This window comes from Pteropus alecto, unplaced genomic scaffold, assembly GCF_000325575.1.
Source record: "Pteropus alecto unplaced genomic scaffold, ASM32557v1 scaffold42, whole genome shotgun sequence".
Taxonomy (NCBI): domain Eukaryota; kingdom Metazoa; phylum Chordata; class Mammalia; order Chiroptera; family Pteropodidae; genus Pteropus; species Pteropus alecto.
Window position 1 is genome coordinate 15,750,590 of NW_006434825.1, and position 21,021 is coordinate 15,771,610.

Below are 21,021 nucleotides of genomic sequence, written 5' to 3' on the forward strand. Positions count from 1 at the left end.
AGACAGGAAGTAGCAGGGAAGGCCAGTGTGGCTGGTCTCAAGGGAGCCCTCTCAGCTCAGGATGCATGAAATTCAACCTATATATATCCTCAACTGAAATCTCCTTTTCTTTCAAGAGCTTTTATATCTAGGCTCAGTGAGTACAGAGATGTACAAAAGCATAGTTCCTACCCTCAGAAAGTATAGAAATGAGCAGGGGAAACTGACACACCAACCAACAGTTATATTGCAGTGCTCTACAGTGAATGAATGAATAATAGAAGAGGATACAGGGCACACAGCTCAGTTTTGGGGTTTTCAAGAAAGGCTTCCCAGAGAAAGGGACTCTTGAAGAATTTGTTGGTCAAGAAAAAAAAGAGGGACCAGTGGCTGGGCATATCAGGCAGGGAAATATTTTGTGAAAATACATAGAGAAACACTACCTGAGAATATATAACAAGAGCATGAAATGGCAAAGAATCACAAGTTCTTAGGGTGTGGCTGCCAGAGAGAGAGAAGGATGGAGACAGATGGAGACAGAGATAGAGACACTTGGGAGGGGAGCGGTGGGAGCAGGAAGTGAAGCTAGAGGCTGGAGTAGTAGGTAGGATCCATGTCGTGGAGGGCTTCCCCTTACGTGCCAGACTGAGAACCTTGGACTTCATCCTGAGAGCAGTGGAGAATTACTGAGGGGCTCTACAGCAGGGAGGGGAGCAACCTGCTTAGATCTGATTATGGCAACTATAACATCTTTAAGACCTTTTCAATTAATGTGAAACTGAAATTTTTTCTTTGTTTAAGAATTTCAGATTTTCTTAGAAGTAGTTAAACATGAATGCTATGTTAGATATTTATATAGACTTGCTGATGGTTTGATTTAGGCCTTGTAACTGACCTTTCATCTGTCTTGACTTTCCAATGGAATGTGGATATTCTGAATTTAATCATGACTATTACCTTTAAAAAACTCAAAGAGAAACTACATATGTTTGGTTTGGATCACCATATAGACACTTCAAAGGAAGCAACACTTTCTGATTTAAACTGTGAAGTGTATTGCTAGATAGCATCATTAATGGGTGCCTCAGAGTCAAATGCAGAGAAGCAGCATGGTGGAAATGATTCCAAATGCACCTGTTCCTTTAAAGACCCAATTAAGATAAAACTTCATTGTCCATTTTTATTCTGTATATCATAAGAGAGAAACATCTAAGTTTTTAGCATAATTTAGGGCTTTTGCTTTTTATCCTAATTAAACTAAAGAACAGAGATTTAAATAGATTTAGGAAACAGAAAGCTAAATCACTCCAATCATTCTAAACGTTTTTAGGTTTTCAGAGTAATAAGTGAATAATTACATATATGTAGCTTTGCTTTCTCAAACTCGTTAAACCGCAACCTCATAATAATGTAAGGTTTCTTAGTCCTAAGATTAAGAAATTATTTCTTTGATCAATTATCTATGTTCACTTTAAATTATATTTTTCAGTTATCAAATATTTCAAACATAAAGAAAAATACAGGCAATCATACACAAATATCCGTGTATATAGAACTCAGATTTAACACATGGAAAGGTATGCCCATGTTTTGTATCCGGAAGATCAACAACATAACTAGGTCAGTTCTCCCTGTAAATGTAATATAACAGCAGTGATAACATCAACAAGGTTTTATTTTTAAATTAGGTTAGTTTCAAAGTTCTTATGGAAGAAATAAACTAGAGATGCCTAGAAATTTTAGAAAAACAAAATAATATGGGAGTACTAGCCCCACCATGTGTTAAAACTTATTAAAAAGCTATAGCAAATACAATCATATGCTTCTGGAACATGAAAAGAAAGTAGCCATCGAATCAATATTCATACTCCTTTTTATCCTCACCACCACTACTAATAATCAACATGCCCTAATCCCATAACACCTTCCCTCCCCCAAATCCACGTTTCCCAATATCCTTGACATGTGAGCAAAATAAAAGCCCTAATTAGTTTAAGCCACTTGGTTCCACTTATCTTTTGCCACATAACAAACTACCCTAGATTTAGTGGCTTAAAACAACTAGTAATCATTTATTTTGCTCAGAGTTGCAATTTGGTTAGGATTCAGCAAGGAAAGCTCTTCTTTGCTCTACATGGAGACAGCTGGAGAAGCTTGAAGGTAGAGGCTAATATCATTTTATAGCTCATCCATTACATATCTGGCAGTTGATCCTGGCTGCTGACAGGGACCTCACTAGGTTCTGTTTGCCGGAACCCCTATCTGTGGACTCTCTTCCTCATAGCATGGACAATGGACTGAATTGTTGATGTGAGAAATCTCCTGTAGTCTAATTGTCATTTCTTTAGATTATCTATCTTTTCTATCGGATTGATATTAAGAATTACTTTATGTTTGGTGTTCTATAGTTTCATTGTGAGGGATTTGCCTTTATTTATCCTGCTTGGTACTTGATATGCTTCTTCAGTCTAAGAACCTTTCATTGATTCTAGAGTATTCTCAGCAATTATCTCTTCAATGTTGTTTTCATCTCATTAACTCAATTTTCTGCAGGAAATTCTTTTAGATATATGTCTTTCCCATGGAATCACCATATCTTTTAACCTCTCCTTTATATTTCTGATTTCTTTGTCTTTCTCTGGTACATTCTAGTTATTATTCTAAGATCATTCCTCCGGTCGACTAACTCTATCTGTAGCTATATCTACTCTTTGGTGTATTCATTTAGTCCATTTTTAATTTCATCAACTTGGTTTTTCAGTTTTAGAAGTTCATTACAGTTTTAACATTTCATTCTTTCTCCTTCATTATGGTTTCTATTTCATTTACCTCTTTGAAGATTTTAATAATGCTATATTAGAGTTTCTTTAAGAGTTTTCTATTATCTCACACTCTTGGGGTACTAATTTACCCCTAGAAAGTAACTGACTGTCCTCATACTGGCTTGTTTCTTCAGATTGCTTGAAATGTTTATATTTGAGGTCATCTTTATTATGTACTGTGGGATAAATGTCTATGTCCCTCCAGAATTCATATGTTAAAACCTAATCCTCAAGGTGGTGGTATTTGGAGATGTTTATGTCGTGAGGGTGGAACCTTCATGAATGAGATTGTGTCCTTACAAAAAAAGACCATAGAAAGCTCCCTCACCCCTTCCTCTATGTGAAGACACAGTGAGAAGACAGCATCTGTGAACCAGGAAGTGCGCTTTCACCTAATACTGAATATGCCAGTGCCTTGATCTTGGACTTCCCAGCCTCCAGAATGGTGAGAAGTAAATGTTTGTTACTTAAGCCATTCAGTCTGTGATATGTTTTTTATAGCAGCCCAAACAGACTAAGACAGCATGGGTACTGGATCATGGAAGTATTCCTTCAGAGCAATTTTTTGTTTCTTCTGCCAAGAACCTTATAACTTTTACTTTCTCAGCTTCTGATTCTCTCACCATTAATATAACGTAGATTTGGATCCTATACCTATATATGGAATTTTGATTTCTCATAGGAGCTTCTTTCCCCTATTCAGAGTGCCAGGTAGATGACAAGCTTCATCACTGCTTTTCAAGACCACTAGGTAGAATTTTTTTAGTTTCCTTTTTGGAAAGAGATATTCTTTTCAAGATTCTGGATTTATGCAAGGATCTAAGTTCAATTCTCCATTCCTAGTAGGAACAAAGGCACATGTCTTGTTTTTGTGATCATAAGACCTGCATGTATACTTTATAAATCTCTAAGTTTCCTTTTTATTTCTAGCTCCTGATATTTCCATTTCTTTCTTTCTTTCTATTTTTTTTTTGAGCTTGATAAGTATTGAAAATATATATTTGTCATATTTTTAGTAAGGGTTTTTTTGTATTTAAAGTTGAAGGATGGACTGAGTCACCTGACTGCTGTGCTGTCAGAAGTTAACAGTTAACAATGTTCATATATTTCTCGAGGTAATGTCCTTAGAGAATCTGCTTATTAAAAATGCAGATTTTGGGAGTTTCATCTATGTTTTATTGAATCAAAGTCTGTGGAGATGGTGCTAGAGAATATCTATTTTAAATGAGGAATAAAAAGTAAGTGTAGCAAGGTTACAGGATATAAAATATAGAAGGAAATCTATTTTATTTCTAAATAATAAACAATGGGAAATTAAAATTTGAAAAAGCAATATTATTTAATAGTGCTAAGAAATATGAAATACTTAGAGATAAACTTGATAAAAGACTTGTAAGACCTCTATGCTGAAAACTATAAAACATTGTTGAAATTAAAGACCTAAACTGTACCTTGTTAATAGGTCAGTAAATTAATATCATTAAGGTGCCACTAGCTTCCCAAATTCATCTACAGATTCAGTGTAATCTAAATAGAAATTTGAGCTGTTTTTTTTTTTTTTTGTAGAAATCAACAAGCTGACTCTAAAATTCATATGGAAATGCAAAGAACCTAGAATAGCCAGGAGAACTTTGGAAAAAGAAGAATAAAATTAAAAGGCTACTATTATCTGATTTCAAGACAATTTCTAAAGTACATTTATCAAAATAATCCAGGATAATCTCCCCATCTCAAAATTCTTAACTTAATCACATCTTTTGCTAGATAAGATAGTATTCTCCTTTTTGCTGTATTAGGTAATATTTACAGGTTCTAGGAATTAAGACGTGAATATCTTTGGGGGCCATTATTAATCCTATCACAGATCCCATGTGGCTGTCCAGTTGCTTTAGCTCTTTATACTCTATAGTCCATCTTTCTTTGCTGATATTCAGCACCTGCTCTATCATAAGTCATATTTACATAGACGTGTGCATTTATTCTGAGTTCTGAATTCCTTAGCCACTTTTGTACTTTCTGCTCCAATACCACATTGTCTTAATCATAATAGCTTTATAATAGAGTTTACTACATGAAAAGCCAAGTCCCCTCAATTTATTCCTCTTTAGGAATGTCTTAGTTATTATTGGCCCTTTGATTTAACATTTAAATTTTATAATCAGCCCATCAAATTTCACCAAATTCTATCTGTTGGCATTTTGTTTACTAAAGCATTAAAATTGTAGATGTAGATCATTTTGTTTAGTAAAGCATTAAAATTGTAGGAAAATTGATAACTTTATGATATCATATCTTCCTTTTCAAGAACATAGCCTAGTTCTCCATTTATATAAATCTTTGTTAATATCTTTCATTAAAGTTTTACAATTTGTTCCTTGAAGGTCTTAAATATATTTTTGTTAGGTTTATTTCTAGGTACTTTATATTGTTGTTGCTGTTGTAAATAGTATCTGGAAAATTATTTTTTCTTTACTTTATCTTATTAATCTTACTTTATCTTATTAATTTTAAAAGATTATTTCTGCATTCTTTAGGATTTTCCAGACAGACAGTCCGAATATGTGAATAATGGCAGTTTGTTCTTCTTATTTCTATTCCCCTCTCCCACCCGCATTTTTCTTGTCTTACTGCACAGAAATGGAGCTCAACTATAATATTGGACATCTAAGATAGCTTAGATGGCGAGTTTTGAAAGCCCATGATCCAGTATCCATGCTGTATTAGTCTATTTGGGCTGCTATAACAAAAATATGATTTTCTGATATTTAATGCAATGTAATCTATTGCATTCAGGGATTGTAGGGCTGTTAAAGGTGTTCTGTAGTGCATTTCTCTACTTTTTACATGTGAAACCAGGATATTCTAATCATAGATGAGAAACTGCCCTATTTAAAAAAAATTTTTAAATATTTTGCTCTTCTAATAAGCAACCTGTCTTTAGAGCTTCCTAGTTCCTTCAGGTTGTCCCTCTTGCTGTTTTTTGCCAAGACAAGAAAAATCTCTTATAGAAAAGTAGCATATGTAATGTAATCCTAAAATTTAGACTAACTCTTGTAAATGCAAGGCTGGGTGTTACTTGTACTCCCATTCTATCCTGGATGAGGGAAATTGCTAGCTACAAATAAGGCACATTCCTTTGAAGTAATTAATAACTCTCAAAGAAACATTGGCTCACTGCTTTATTACAGCACATCTCCTTTTATTATTATTATTTGTTGAGGAAGGCAATCAAGGTAACAGATGGGAGAAAGCTTTAAGCCTGACAATTATAAATAGTCTTGCAGTTTATTCTACAATATATTTGCAATTCCCTTTCTTTGCCATTCTGAAAGTTGGGTCTCTGTCAAAATACCGTTCCCTTGACCAAGGAGTACAAATCTTTGCCAATAAGTTCAAACCGTAAAATGATGGAGCGGGGATGTCGAGGTTTGGGCTCTCTGAAAGTTGTGCTTATGTTCTAGAGTGTTGTCAACACTGAAACTTGGTCCTTAGAGAAACCTCTTTTCCAGGGATCAGGTAGATTGGGGGTACACTTTGAATAAATCAGCTGTTCCAAATATTGCAAGGATTGCTTTTTGTCTTCTATAGTCAAAGTAATACTTGCCTAATGACCACTCTGTTGCCAAGCACTACAGGGGACACAGAGACAAGTATTCCTGTCTTTAAAAGGACAGTCACGGAGAGAAAGCATTAAAGATACAGAAGCTAAATAGCAACCGAAGACAGTGGAGCATAAAATGTCACAAGGCATTATAATGATAATAATAAATTAGAAATATGACAATAATACTGAAAAATACATCTACCAGAGCATTGAAAGTATTTTGAATGTTAAAAATGTAACACACAGAGCGAATATATAATTTTTCCTTAAATAACTGAAATTTAAGTGGTACAAATTTAAGGAAAACCTTTCAGACTATCAAAGATTTTTAAAAGTGGTGATATCCCCACTGTCAGCGAGAATGTAGAGAGACAGGAACCATTAAATACTGTTGTCGTTTGTGTGTAAATTAGTACAACCTTTTAGAGGGGGATATGCCCACAGCTGTCAGAATGTCAAATGTGCATCTCTTTGTTCTGGCAATTCTATTTCTACTAATGGTGGGCTTGGTAATTTGGATCAACTCTCTAATACAGCTAGAAGAACAAGGCAAAGTATTTTTTTAAACCTGTTTTGAAGGTAAAACATAGCTACTAGGACAGTGAAGAATTATAGGGCCAAGATTCAGGAGAAGAAAGAAACCAAGACAATTAGACTTTGGAGGGACCTCTTTATTCTTAGCAACACTGCCTTTTTGATAGATACCATAGAGAGGCTGATAAGTTAAGTACAGTTAGGGAAAAAAACAGAGGAGTTAAGGGGAAGCCCAAGGAGAAAGGGCCCTGGTAATCCCCCAGGTTCGAGGGTGTGACCCAGTGAAGTGACAGCTGGAAATGGATCAGCCCTCACAAGTATAGAAGCTCAGCTTTGAGTCAGTTTTTAAGTATAGATTTGATCGAGCCAGTTCTTCTCCACTGAGGTTCCAAAAGATAATTAATCCCAAATGTTCTAAGGCATCTTTTGTATATGAGAAATTAACTTCTTTTTTTATATCTAGGATAGTATTAGCTACATACCTTTCTCTGGAGAATCAAGAAAATAGTCACTCAAATGATTTGCTGCAGGGCTTAATTCTCTCACAGAATCTAAACTGCAGATGGTTGGATTAGGTCATGAGATCGCTAATGTCCTCTAGTCACCAGCCAGAAGCTGGAGGAAGATCACATCTTAGGACGTCAAATTATCTCTATAGTTTTTTATATACACTAATCAGACTCAATCAAAATAACTAAGCATATGAGGAGGTGACACAGTCTGAAAGAACATGAAGATAAACAATAGACACAAACCCATAGGAGGTCAGATAATATCTTTAGACACAGATGTTTTAAATGTTCTTACTAAAGACAAGATTGAACAGAGGCCTAGAAACAACAAAAAAATTTAATGGGAAGTCTGGAATGGAAAAGTTATGACAAATTAAGAACTCAATAAATTTAATAGCCTATTATGTACAGCCAGAGATAGATTTTATAAACTGGAAATGAAATAAATCAAAAGACTATATCCACACTAAAGCATGAAGAGACAAAATACAGGATAGAGCATAGAGTCAAATGGAATGTGGCAAAAAGTTCACATATATGTTTCCATTATATATTCTATTATAATTGTATGTACTAATATATATTATATATAGTAAATATCTATGTGTAGAAGGAAGTGAGAAAATGGAGCATAAGAAATATTTGAAGAGATGATGACTACAAATTTTTAAAAACTAATGAAAGGCATTCATCCACGGATTCAAGAAGAGCCACTAATTTCAAAAAGGATAAATACAAACCATACCTGGGAATATTATAGTAAAACTGCTGCAAACCAAAGACAAAAAGAAAATCTTAAAGCAGAGAAAAAGACATATTGCCTCAAATGAGCAGTAAGACTATAAGCTGAGTTCTCAACAGAAATGGTGGAAGACAAGGGGCAATAGAATATTTTCAAAGGGTTTAAAGAGAGTATATGAAAATTGTTCATAAATGTGTTCAGGGATATTAATGACATTGCAATTTGTTATAGTAAGAAGTTGGAAACCATTTAAATACCCGACGAGAAGGATCGGTTAAAGATATTCATCTCTTCTCTAGATGATGATATGTAAAGATGTTCCAGATTTATTGTTAAGTGAAAAAAAGCAGGTTATAAAATAACATATAGCATATGTTCTCATTTTACATTGACAGTATTTAAATATGATTAAGTATGGAAGGATTGGCACCAAAATACTAACAATAGTTATCTTTGGGTGGTGGAATTATGAGAGAATTTCTACTTTTTCTATAATATTCTTAAAATAATCATGTATTAGCAAATGGAGATATATCTGTTTTTAAAACGGAAACAAAACCAGTCAGTACTTTAAAGCCTTCTGCTCTCTGTTGACCCTGCATCCATTGTGGATGTGTAATAAGAGGTACTGTTTAGTGGATTCTATTACCTTTATGTGAAAGAAACTGCAAAGGTACGACTCCTAGACTCAGGTCCCTTAATACTCTAGCTCTTCCTAAATCTAGGGACGATCAATGTGAACAACGTCCCTTGGATCCCATGGCAACCCATTTTATGAGGAGCATCGATCTGTGGTCACTCTTCTCCCATGTAGAGAAATTATGTTTCTTTGTAAGAAACTTAAGGATACAGTTAAGACTGGGTTAAAATTTTTTAATTTTTTTTTTTCTGCTAAAATGTCAGCCTAAATTGCAAGCTGTTTCCTAAAGGTAAGAAACAAACAGCATTTCTGTTTCCTAAAAATAAACTAGATCTTCAGCGTTGGTTAAATTGCAGTCCCCTCAGCCCAGTGTAGAGAGTTGGTGCAATAATCTTGAGTATTTACATTGATAACATGTTGTGGATAATTTGGGGTAATAAAGCATCATTTGGGTATTAAAATTCGAATTGTTTTTATAGGCAGAGAGATCCGTCTGCCCCTCCGAATCAAAGGGGAAGGAATGGGACCAAAGATTCACTTCAACTTTGAATTGCTGGATATCGGAAAAGTTTTTATTGGATCTGTACATTGTTATGAGGTAAGTACTAAGATTATTCATTGAGACTCAGGCAGCGCTTGGCTTTTTTTGTTTTCTTTTGTGTTTGTTTTTGCTGATAGAAAATTTGTACAATCACATCCACTTGCTATTACTCATACTTATTCAGACCCCAAAGTGATCTGACTCTCTCCTCTCTCCTAGCCTTGTTGAGTGGGGCAACTTTTTCCATCCTCTTCAGCCCCCTCTAACTTTACTAAAAGCACCAAAGCCGTAATTTAATTGGTTTTATCCTTATCATTTTGTAGATCGTAAAGGAGAATTTCATATATACATCTCCCCATCTGTTTAATGCTTGTTCTCTGACAACATAAACCCTATATCAGAGGATAGAGAACCTTTTACAATTTCCAGAATGTCCTAAGGAGGATAGCTGTTTTCATACCTCAGAATTTTCTTTAAATGTGCTTCTCTAATCCATGATTTAAAAACCAATCATTGTGTTTTCTGGAAAAGACCTCCCTACCTTGTCTTTCCAATTAAATAGAAAATGATCCTTTTACAAGATGTACTCATGGGTTCGTAGGATCTAAGTTACTTCAGTACTTACCTCATCACTAAATTTGTATCTAGGACACTTTTTTAAATTAATAATTATTGGGATGATATTCATAAAAATCAAGTAAGTTTCAAGGGTACAATTCAACAGTATGTCATATATATATTGCATTGTGTGTTCAGCACCCAAAGTTAGATTTCCTTTCACAGAACACTTTTTTACACTATCAAACTATAACCATTGAAACATTATTTTAGATTCCTGAATTGTAAATGTTTACATTTCTATAGAGGTAATAATAAAAGCAGTTATTTAATGAGTGACAAATAGGTGTCAACTTCTGTGCTTGGTTATGTGTGCACGTCTGTGTATTTTGTGTATAGTTTCTAATCCTTAAAAAACCGTGAAAGGTAGGTTTTACTGTACCTGTTTTATAAAGAAGAAATGTAGGGCAAATAGTGGTTAATTCGATCTACAACATCACCCTTCATGTGTGTTGAGCACACATGTGTTAGTTCATTTAGCCCTCACAAAATCCCAGGGAGTAGGTACAGTGACTATACCCATTTTATAGCTGAGGAGACTGAGGCAGCTGAGGCTTAGAGAAGTTTTACTAGTTAAGGTAATTAATGCTAGAATCTGTAACAAACAAATAAAAATATATATTCTCTCAAACATGATAAAAGTCTATACTGTTACTTATATACAGTCCCAAACGAGGTTGTTGATCAGCAGATAGCTCCCCTTCAGCAGAAAACAAGGAACTTGGGCTTCTTCCATGTCATGGGTTTGCCACCGCTAACACGCGACATGCAAGATTGCAGTCTCATCTGTATCACACTGGCAGAAGGAGAAAGAGCATGGAGGTTTTCATAGGAGGCAGCACTGGAGGTGGCTCATAGCACTTTTGTTCGCATCCCGTTAGCTGTCCATAAGTGCAAGGATATCTGGGAAATGGCAGCACAGGAGGAAGAGGATATGGGTTCAGTGAATGGCAACCTGGCTCCACATTTGTTAAGTTACTTGGCAAGGACGCACAGCTTGTAAATGCTACTGGGTTACTAAGGTCTATATCCTGTGGGAAGAGAAGGCCCTTTGCTGGCTTTGCAATGCCTCAGTCTCTCACCATGGGCAAATCTAGCCTACCACCAACTCAGCTCTCAGCCCAGCCTAACCTGGCATGGGAAGTAAAAACCCGGTTGCTACTGAGAGCTTTCTGCAGTATCATTTGTCTCAGTATTCACCATGGCCTAAATGGGATGGTGTAAAAGGTAAACAGATGTTAATGTCATAATGAGATGGAATCATGATAAGAGCACAATTTAAATGAAGAAATCAGTCACATGACTGTCATACAATGAAAAGTGGCACAGCTGCTCTATTGCATTGCCCTGAATTGCATTTTGGAAAAAAAAAAAAGTTATTTAGGGAGGAAAATTAAAAGGTACAATAGTTCTTACTAAATCGATATTCTGTCTGTAATTTATCCAATGTGAATTTCTCACACATCTTACAGACACCACATTAGAAAAGGATCTTTAGTTTCGATGCAAAATGGATAGGGTTTCCTTGAATATAATAATTTCTTAAAGATTTAATAGGAGTGTACTTTAGGCCACCACTTCTCACCCTCCCAAATCTGAACAGTAAAGCAAACCACAGGCAGCTAAATAAGTGTTAAATGAGGTGCTGCATCAGACCGGCCAGTTTTGAGAGCTGTGCGGTGGCAGAGAAGGGCATGGTAAGGTGCTCCTTGTGGGAATATTTTGCACTCTCTGCATATTTAATGCTGATGCCTCATTGCATCTCTTTCAATTTATTACATCACCTCCTTGAGACAAATTTGAATAATTACCTATTGGCCTTAGTCATTGCTGAGCTTAGCAGATCCATAAAAATAAAACAAAAAAAACAACAACACAGAACCCCAAGAGTATACACTCTTCCCCAGCGTAATTAGAAGGAAAACAAATGAGAGGGGGACATTCTCTTATACATTTTCTTCTCTCCAAGGACTTTGACTACATGGGTAGGGGTATTACCAGTAATCAAAAAGTCTTAGAATTGTGTCCCAAACAATTTGGTGGATTCTGTATACATGAGTAGGTGTTGCTTTGGGGGAGGGGGAACAGGGGGAGGGGTTGGAGGTGGAGAATGACATACATATTCTTGAAAATGGAGGGGCTGGCACATTATAGAAAATCTGAGTAAAAAATTTGAGTAAAATAAAAAGATAATCCACACATCTTCTCAGAGAGAAGAATAAGGATCCTTCAATTTACTGTGAACACCTCTGAGTTGCCTTTGAGTTACCACGAGTGCATGTCAGTTGCTTCTTAAATACAGATAAATTTTAAACCCGTTCTCTCAGCACTGGGGCTGTATATAGCAATCACTGTCATTTAAGCACTATTTGCCAGATACTATTCTAAAAGTTACATAAGTTAATAAATTTCATTTTCCCAAGTCTAAATAGTAATACATACATTTTATAGATGGGGAAACAGTGGCAGAGAAACTAAGCAGGTTTTCTAAGGTCACACAATAAGTCAGTGGCAAAGCTCTGATATGAATCCAGGCATTTGGTTTCTGAGTCCCTGGTCATAATCACTCTTCTACATGGTCTCTTTCAAAGGAATAAAGGGTGAAGCATGAGCCTTACGACCATGGAGCTTAAAACAGAGACAGGGAGATAGGAAATACATGTAAAAAAAAAAACAAGTAAAATATCAAGTAGCAACTAGTTATGTATCTGTTTTGGTGCATTGTCTATCTTCTCTTGGCAGAAGTGGTGGTTTTCCTCTGCAAGAGCCCCTGACTCTGTCCAACATATGCTCTTGATTCCTTCTCTGCTTCTCCAGAGGCAGCCTGAGCTAGTGGGCCTCTCATATCCACCAGATCCCATTCCCGTGGTTAGCTAGCCCCCTTCTTTTATTACAACAAACATCTAGGCCAGGCAATGAGTCTGCGTTATCTCATTGAATGTAAATGTACTAGTTCTCCTCTACCATACCGTCCCGCAGCTTTGCCACCCCTGTTCTCACTCTTCACCACTAACCTTCTCAAAACACAATCTAGAATAGTTAACCACCGTTTCCTCTGCATGCACTGACTCCCTAAACATTTGTACTCTGGATTCTGCAATCACATTCCATTGGAATTAAACTCTTCTTCAAGGGCAAGAATAACCTCTAATTAAAAATAAAAGATCTGTAACATTTTCTCATTCGACCACATTCAACACTTTCTGGAAATTCTCCTCCCCGGGCTTCAGGAATAGAACTGTGTGGCTATGATACAGGTTCATGGACAGGAATTGTGAGAGGTGGCAGCAGGAGTGGGAGACTGAGCCAGCCGTGGAAGTCTCGGAATGCCAGGCATGAGCTTTTTACACACACCTAGCGTGCAATCAAATGTGGCCAATGACGTGGCTCCAGAACGCTAGTATATAGCAACAAAACTTTTCTATAGCAAAACAGTTGCTTGTATAAGCATCCCTGAAGTTATCCATGCACTAGAGTTTGCGATGAAAGTATTCCAATAGGATGAAATCTGATACCACAACAAAGAGAATACTTGCAATCTGGAATCCACAGTGATGTCGCATTTACATTCTTCAAGCTGCGTTATAAACATGGGCTTAGGTAGTTCTCGCTCCTCTATTCTGACTCACTTTATTTTTCAGTATGCCACTTAATCTCAGCCTTCTTATGCATTTGAGAGAAATACCTTCCCTTCCCTTGGTTACTTTACAGAGAATATCAAAAAAATAGTATTTAAAGGCTTTTCAGTAGATGTGATTATTATCAGTCTTTATAGCATAAGTATAATTCATATGACTAACTCCACTTTAAAGAGGAGACAAAAACAAAAATTCTTTCTGGCTTGGGACTCCTATCTTCAAACATTCAAGAGAGAAGACTGTTCATTTCTGCCCTGGAGTTTTTCTTTGGTTCTAATCCCTGCCTCTGTCTCTGTGTTGGTATTAAATGATACAGCCACATGCTTATATGAAAATAAATCGGAGACCCATTGTCTGCCTCTTCATTTTTGCCTTTTTATCAATATAGGCCATACTATCCAACAAAGGCAGCATTGACGCCCTCTTCAACATGATCCCTCCCACTTCGGCCATGGGGGCCTGCTTTGTTTTCAGCCCCAAAGAAGGCATCATTGAACCAAGCGGCGTCCAGGCCGTCCAGATTTCCTTTAGTTCTGTCATCCTGGGGAACTTCGAAGAAGAGTTCCTGGTCAATGTCAATGGGTCACCTGAGCCTGTGAAACTGACCATTAGGTAAGATACATCTATAACTAATGTGGAAACTAACTGAAGTTTTTACCTACTGCTTTCTTAAACTTCATAACTAGATCATTTCTTGGATAACCATAACTACCTTTGTTTATATGAACACATCGACATAATGGGGTGTTTTAAATTTCCACCAGTGTTTCCCTACTAAACATGTGTAACTTATTATCATAACAAGGATACAGATGCTTTGGGGGATCTAGTGTTTCTGTAAGCTATAACCTTATAAAACAAGGACTTAATTATTAAATTAGTTTTTAGTTACTCTCTCTGTTTTCAGATGTTTAGGGGGAAATAAGTTACTAACACCTATATAAAATCATATCCTTAACTATTATCATAATTTCACTAAACCTTCATCTTTCGTTTTTATTTTAAGGAAGTTCTTTAAATGCCTTTACCTATATCGCATGCTCAGGTATTGTAAGAATCTCCTTATAGAGTTAGTTAGCCACGGCAAGACACTTGCTGCTTTTGTGCTAACAGTCTTTTGATGGTTTCTCCAGCTGCTTATAATAGTCAAAAGTCATTAATAGCAGAGTTTGTCCTTGGGTTTTAAAAAAAAGTTCTCTGTGATCAACCCATTGAGAAGATCTAGAACTTCTGGTTCCTGGTGCTTAGAAAGATCATATCTTCAGAACACATTGCAAATTCTCTTTGGATTCCCACAGCAACAGGTTGTTCATTACCATGGCAGTCCCGCAAGGACTCTATCTGCAGCCGAGGTCTCCTGCAAGATCTGGAAATAACATAGAAAAGAGACAGACGAGTATGGCCTGAAGGGTCCTAGAAAAACTTATGATATACCTACTGGAAATTCAGAATCTCAAGATCAGCTCAAAGATCATTTCTTCTCATTTCTTCCACCTAAGTATCCCTGTTATGGGACGAATTACATCCTCCCAAAATTCATATGTTGAAGTCCTAATACCCAGTGCCTCAGAATGTGACTGCATTGGGGATAGGATTATTAAAGAAGCAATTAAGGTCATATGGGTAGACCCTAATCCAATATGACCGATGTCCTTACAAGAAGAGGACATTACAACAAATGTGAAGACAGAGAGAAGATGGCCATCTACAGGCCAGAGAGAGGGAGTCTCTCAGAAGATACCAATCCTGTCAACACATTGATCTTGGACTGCCAGCCTACAAAACTGTGAGGAAATAAATTATGTTGTTTAAGCCACTGCATCTGTGGTCTTTGTTATAGCAGTCCTATAAAACTAATCAACCCCTAACAAGCACAGAGAATGAGTAGGCATATGCCTCTGTAGTTCTATGGCACAGCTAAGACAGCCTGCTACCGTCATAAATCCTTTTTTTTTTAAGTCTCAAGACTTATCAGAAACTTTCACAAGGCATTTGCATTCTCTTCCATAATACATCGGTGTTTGTGATAATAGAAAAAAAATCAGAGTTGCTGTCCAGATATTTGAATAACAAATTTACAATTCTGGAAAATTCACTACGATTATCCTGGTCCATGGAGGTTATACAGGCCTCCATACAAAACTGGGGAAGATAAAACCTTAAAACTGTGCTCTTATAAACATTTAAGATAAAAAGAATGATGGCCCTATCTGTAGGTAAGAAAGTATCGGATGTTAAAGGACCACAATTTTACTTTTTATGTAGAGAAAGAAAAAGCGAAATGCTGGTCAAGACAGGCTAACTGTCCTTCAAGCTGAATAAGAAAGCCCATCCCGATTTCATCTGGCCATTCCCCATTTTAAGTTCAGCCTAATAATACTGTAACTAACTATCAACATACATACATTGCTACTCTATTTAGGAATAAATGTGTGTCTTGGGGTATTTATTTAATAAGCTCTCCCAGGAACCTACTCACAAGTGAACTTGGATTAGTTAATATTCCAGGTGCTCTATGGAGGTTAAATCGCTCGTTTCATCCTCTGAACGTTACCAATCGCTCAAGCTCCCATGCTCCTTTCTTATTTGGGATGTTTATTTCTGGTTTCTTTCAAAGGGAAGGAAAACTTGACTGTAGAAAGAATGTTTATGTTCATCCTAAAGCTAATCACAAATTGTTAAGAGAAACATTTTTGTCTAAATTGCATGTGCCCAAAAGTGTTCTAGCACTTCAAACCATAAACAATAGTTTTGAAAACTTGGTAACTATCTGGTGTCGAATAAATGAGACGAATAAATGTCTCATGACGAAGGGTGAAATACATGTATAATATATATATTCTCAGCTCCACCTGTTAATACTGACTTATGACTTTGCTAGAAACACCTTTTGGGCCTTGTGGCCCAAAATATCTCTATAAAGTTAATGTTGTGGATCCTGGAATTTTGTTTCTTATTCTTTTATTGTCAGGTATTCCTCTCTCCTCAATTTTTTCAATACTACGTAATTTTGGTTAGTATGCTTTGAAAGAGCAGAATAATTATCAAAATTTGCCATTTCTATTTATCCCTCAAACTATATGACACAATATTTTAAGTGGTCGGATAAACAACACTGTAGAATTAATGCGATTTTAAAATTACTCACAAGCAGTTTTCTTCCCTCCTGTTTTTATATGTGTAATTTAATAAAGTTTTAACCATTAGCATAAATATATCTTATATTCAAAATTTTTCACTTCGTATATCATAATAATTCAGTCACTCTCTTAGTCTTTAAAATTATAATTTTAACAGACCACTGTATTGATGGAGGTCACAGTCCTGGCAGAGGCTGTCCTAATAGTCAGAATCCCTGTTAGAATGGATGTTACGGTATCGAAGCCCAGGTGGTAGTTACCCACAATGCCTTTCATTACATGTGCCTTTGAACAAATGTGATTTAACTCTGGTTTCTACTTCTGCTGTGATGAAACGACTGTTTTGTGCAAATTTGTAATCTTCCTTACTTTCTTTAGCCTTTTGTGCATTTCAGACACTTTTCATGTTTGTTACTTTGCCCTGACCCCAACTTCTTTTACAAATCATGTAGGTATCTAACCTGTAGGCTTGTTTGACTTCACTCTCAGCTGGATTCTAATTCCTTGCTGAGTACCCGCCACCCCTTTTGAAACCACTTTGGGTTATTAGCACGAAATAGGATAGATGATTTTGAGAAAGGCTTTTAGAATTCAAACTGGCTGCTTTGAGTCTTTGCTGTCTTTGCTCCTCCCAGGCTTATAGCAGCCTCTCACCAGTTATAGTCAGATCTGGAGCAGCCAGAAGTAAAAGTGACTAATGCATTCATCCCGGTGTGGCACACCTATATCACCAATATCTGGAGTGAATAAGATTTATGCTTAGTGTGTTTTCTGATATCTGCGCATCTATAACATTTAAATGCTTGGCACAGCTAGAAGTGTAGATCTCTGTATTACAGGCATACCTCATTTTATTGCTCTTTGCAGATGTTGTATTTTTTTTTTTTTTTTTTACAAATTGAAGGTAAGACCCTCTATCAGCAAAAATATTATGACCTACTTGATTGTGATACTTGCTTTATTGCAGTGCTCTGGAACCGAACCCGCAATATCTCTGAAGTATAACTGTATTTCTTTTAAACTAAAGCATCACTCCAAGATCATGAGGCCTTGCTCTGGGAGAGAAATGGACCAATATTTAGAATAAAGTGTCTTTAAAAGTCACCTATTCCAGTCCTTCCTTTTATACCCGAGGAAAAGAAATTAAAGCCTGTGGAGGTCAAGTAACTGGCCAAGGTCATAGCTACTTGGTGGTAGGAACTGGCTTAAGACAGTTTTATGAAAGTGGAATACTAGTATCATTGGTAATCTCTGATGTTTATTATATGATTAGGCCTATAATTTTTTGTTGTTGTTGCCCGAGTTAATAACTTTTCGTGGTATGTGTGTCATCCACACTAACATTTTGTGTCCTTAGTTTGGTGATGTGTCTTTCCTGCCTCATCACTGGTAGGGATGTGGTGGGGAGCTAACCACAATATCTTACGAGTGATTTGAGAGCTGAAAAAGAATTTTAAGAACCACTGTGATAGACCATCATCTCTTACTTTTTTTAAGTCCCAGAGTCTATAATTGATTTAAAAATTATGGTTTTCAGCGCTTACCTTTTCCCCGTCTCCCCAGTTCTTGATGGTTACCGCATACTCACTGGATTCTCCCCCCACTCCCCTGCTTGTACTTCTGCTTCCAGAGGCTGTGTCATTGGCCCCACTTTCCACTTTAATGTTCCAGCTCTGCACTTTGGTGATGTTTCCTTTGGTGAGTATTTTTCCATTTTAACTTAGAAACTGGGAAGAATTGCTTTCCTCTCTACATGGGAGGAAAAAAGGTTTACAAAGAATATTTCTTACCATTTTTTATGAGTAACAGCCAATAGGTTCTGCAATTGTTCTGCAGCAGTGGCACTTCGGTGCCATTTTGTAGTTTCTATGTGAAATTTGGTATTGCGTCCTGGGTGCTAATAGCTATCAGGCCATGGCTGTGCCCCGTCTGGCAGCAGTGGAACAGCAGAAAGCCTTATACTTCACTCCACAGACTTCACTCCAGAGTCTGACTGTTATGAACATGCTATTTATATGCAGATTCTGATTTGCCGGTCTGGCCACACAGCAACCTTCTCGGAGAGATGCTCTCAAGTTTAAAGTGACCTCAGTGGTGGTTTGATTCAGGCGTGTTATTGCTCCAAATTGAAGACTCTTCTATATTTTGATGTTGTCTTCTTACTCAGTTATTTCTTTCAGTCATTTTCTTCCATCTAAGTTTCCTCAATAATAAAAATGATAACAGCAGTAGCAGCGAAAGTTCCCATTTATTGGTTCTTTCTATATATTCTAATCATTGCTAAGTCACTTATGTGCAGTATTACATTTAAACCTTCTAGAATCTTATGGGAAGGCACTATTTAAGATCCCCATCTTAGAGACGGAAGTACTGAGCATTGAACAGTTATATAACGTCCTAAAGTCACACAGCAATGGCAGAATTAATATTTCAATTGAGATCCATTTAAATCACGTATTATCAACACAAGTGATGTTGCCCCCTAAGAGGGGAAAATTGGTTCTTGGAAGTTGGAAAAAAAAACAGGTATGGCAGTGACTTGTGGCCCTCCAAAATTCAACCTTACCCAATAACCTTATTGCTTAGTATGTAATTTTTCTCATTAGGGAGATATTAAATTGAATTTAAATTATATTAATTAAATATAGTTTATCTGACTTAAAATTAATTTATGAGAATAGTTCTTTTTAGGAGGTGGTGGTAATAACAACAACAACAACAACAGCAACAACTTCCTAGTCTAAATCCATTTTCCACAATCTTTTTCATTTTACTCTGTTGCCTCCCATTTTGATTTTCAGTTTTTTTGCTTCATTTCAAGTAGGCCCATCTACTTGGGGAAAAATAGTTCTTTAGAAAAAGCTGATTAATAATGCCTTTATCAGTTGCTTTACCGTCTGGGGAGTATAATAGTTTTATTTATTCAGAACATATTTATTTATACAATGCCCCCCTCATCTACATCGTATTAGGTAAGGTACATCCTGTAGGAAAATCTATGTAAATGAAGGTGAATGTCTATGTTACTATAGAATATGCAAATGGCTAGAGAGATTTTTACAAATTCATAGAATATGTTTGAGTGATAGACTCTTTTGAAGGAAAATAAAAGTGACATACAACTTGACAATCATCTGGTGGCCAGCTGAGAGGCATACTCTCTCAAGGGTAACTGTGACAGATGCACAATAAGAAATGAATTAGTATACCCAGACCTACGTAGTCATCCTCCAGACAGTTCAAACTGAGTCCGCATAGAGGTCTGGGCAACTGATGCGTGACAGCTTACTTCACAGACATCTAAATATGAAGTCCAACACAAGGACGTTTGGAAGATGTGCCCTATGTCATATTGCCCTGGAGGGAGACAACAGAGTACAAATAGATACCTCAGATCAGTTACTCTAAGAAATGTCACACTGAGTCGTTGTCCACAATTTGCTCTATTGCTCAGCTCTGCACTGTTAATGTGAATGCTGTACTAATGATAAGCTAACAGCTGTTTCTCATGGTTGATTCAACTAGAAGTTTTGGTAACTAGCTAAAGTGAAAATTAGAAATAAGCTTCTTTTTCTTTTCTTGAGGAATATCTTATTGAACCATTTGATGATATAGCAGCTCAACAGGAGGCTGGAACACACTACAGAGCTATGACCCACGATTCCCCAAATCTGAGATATGAAAACTTATTATCTCTCCTAAGTCCGCCTTCAAAACCTAAGTTGCCTTTTCTTTTAGTTTGGATATGGATTTCTTAATCTTCTCTAGTGCAGCAGGAAATGTTAACAAAAACATGTTTTTTTGGCTTGCCAGCAGGAAATCTAGGGCTGTTTGGTTTTCAAAGCCACTTGGGTCAGTTAATTCAAGCTACTTTACTGTACTTCTGGTTTTTGTACCATAACAGCCAAAGTTAGAGATAATTTCATGATAGTATTTCAAAATTATTTTATGATACTGTTTTCAAATCCCAAAGTTGGAACTAGAGTCCTCATGACTTCAATACAAAGTGTCATTATTCTTCCAATTAGATTGACCTCCCATCACAAAGAGACATGGTCCATTGGAAGTTATTTATTTGAAACTTTCTAATTATTACACCACATGTACAAGTAGATGTTTGATGAGGCAGATAAAAGTAAGCATGTTATTGGCTCAGGAATTAAAGGCCAATAGGAGTACATGTAGTTCCAGATGCAAACGAGAAGTTAACTCTGACAGGAGCAACTCAGAAACTGGAGGGATTATTTTAGT

The 21,021-nt window shown here is 36.4% G+C and overlaps 1 protein-coding gene across 14 annotated transcripts in view; it reads left to right on the top strand.

The window, feature by feature from the left end:
* The window catches only part of HYDIN (HYDIN, axonemal central pair apparatus protein), a 337,481-nt gene that overhangs the window by 124,973 nt on the left and 191,487 nt on the right, over positions 1 to 21,021 (top strand). For all 14 annotated transcript variants that reach the window (XM_025045274.1, XM_025045278.1, XM_025045276.1 and 11 more), the window contains 3 exons: positions 9,313 to 9,431; positions 14,019 to 14,242; positions 18,401 to 18,468. In XM_025045274.1, coding sequence (XP_024901042.1) covers positions 9,313 to 9,431; positions 14,019 to 14,242; positions 18,401 to 18,468 — 411 coding nt within the window. The remainder of the gene's footprint in view (positions 1 to 9,312; positions 9,432 to 14,018; positions 14,243 to 18,400; positions 18,469 to 21,021) is intronic.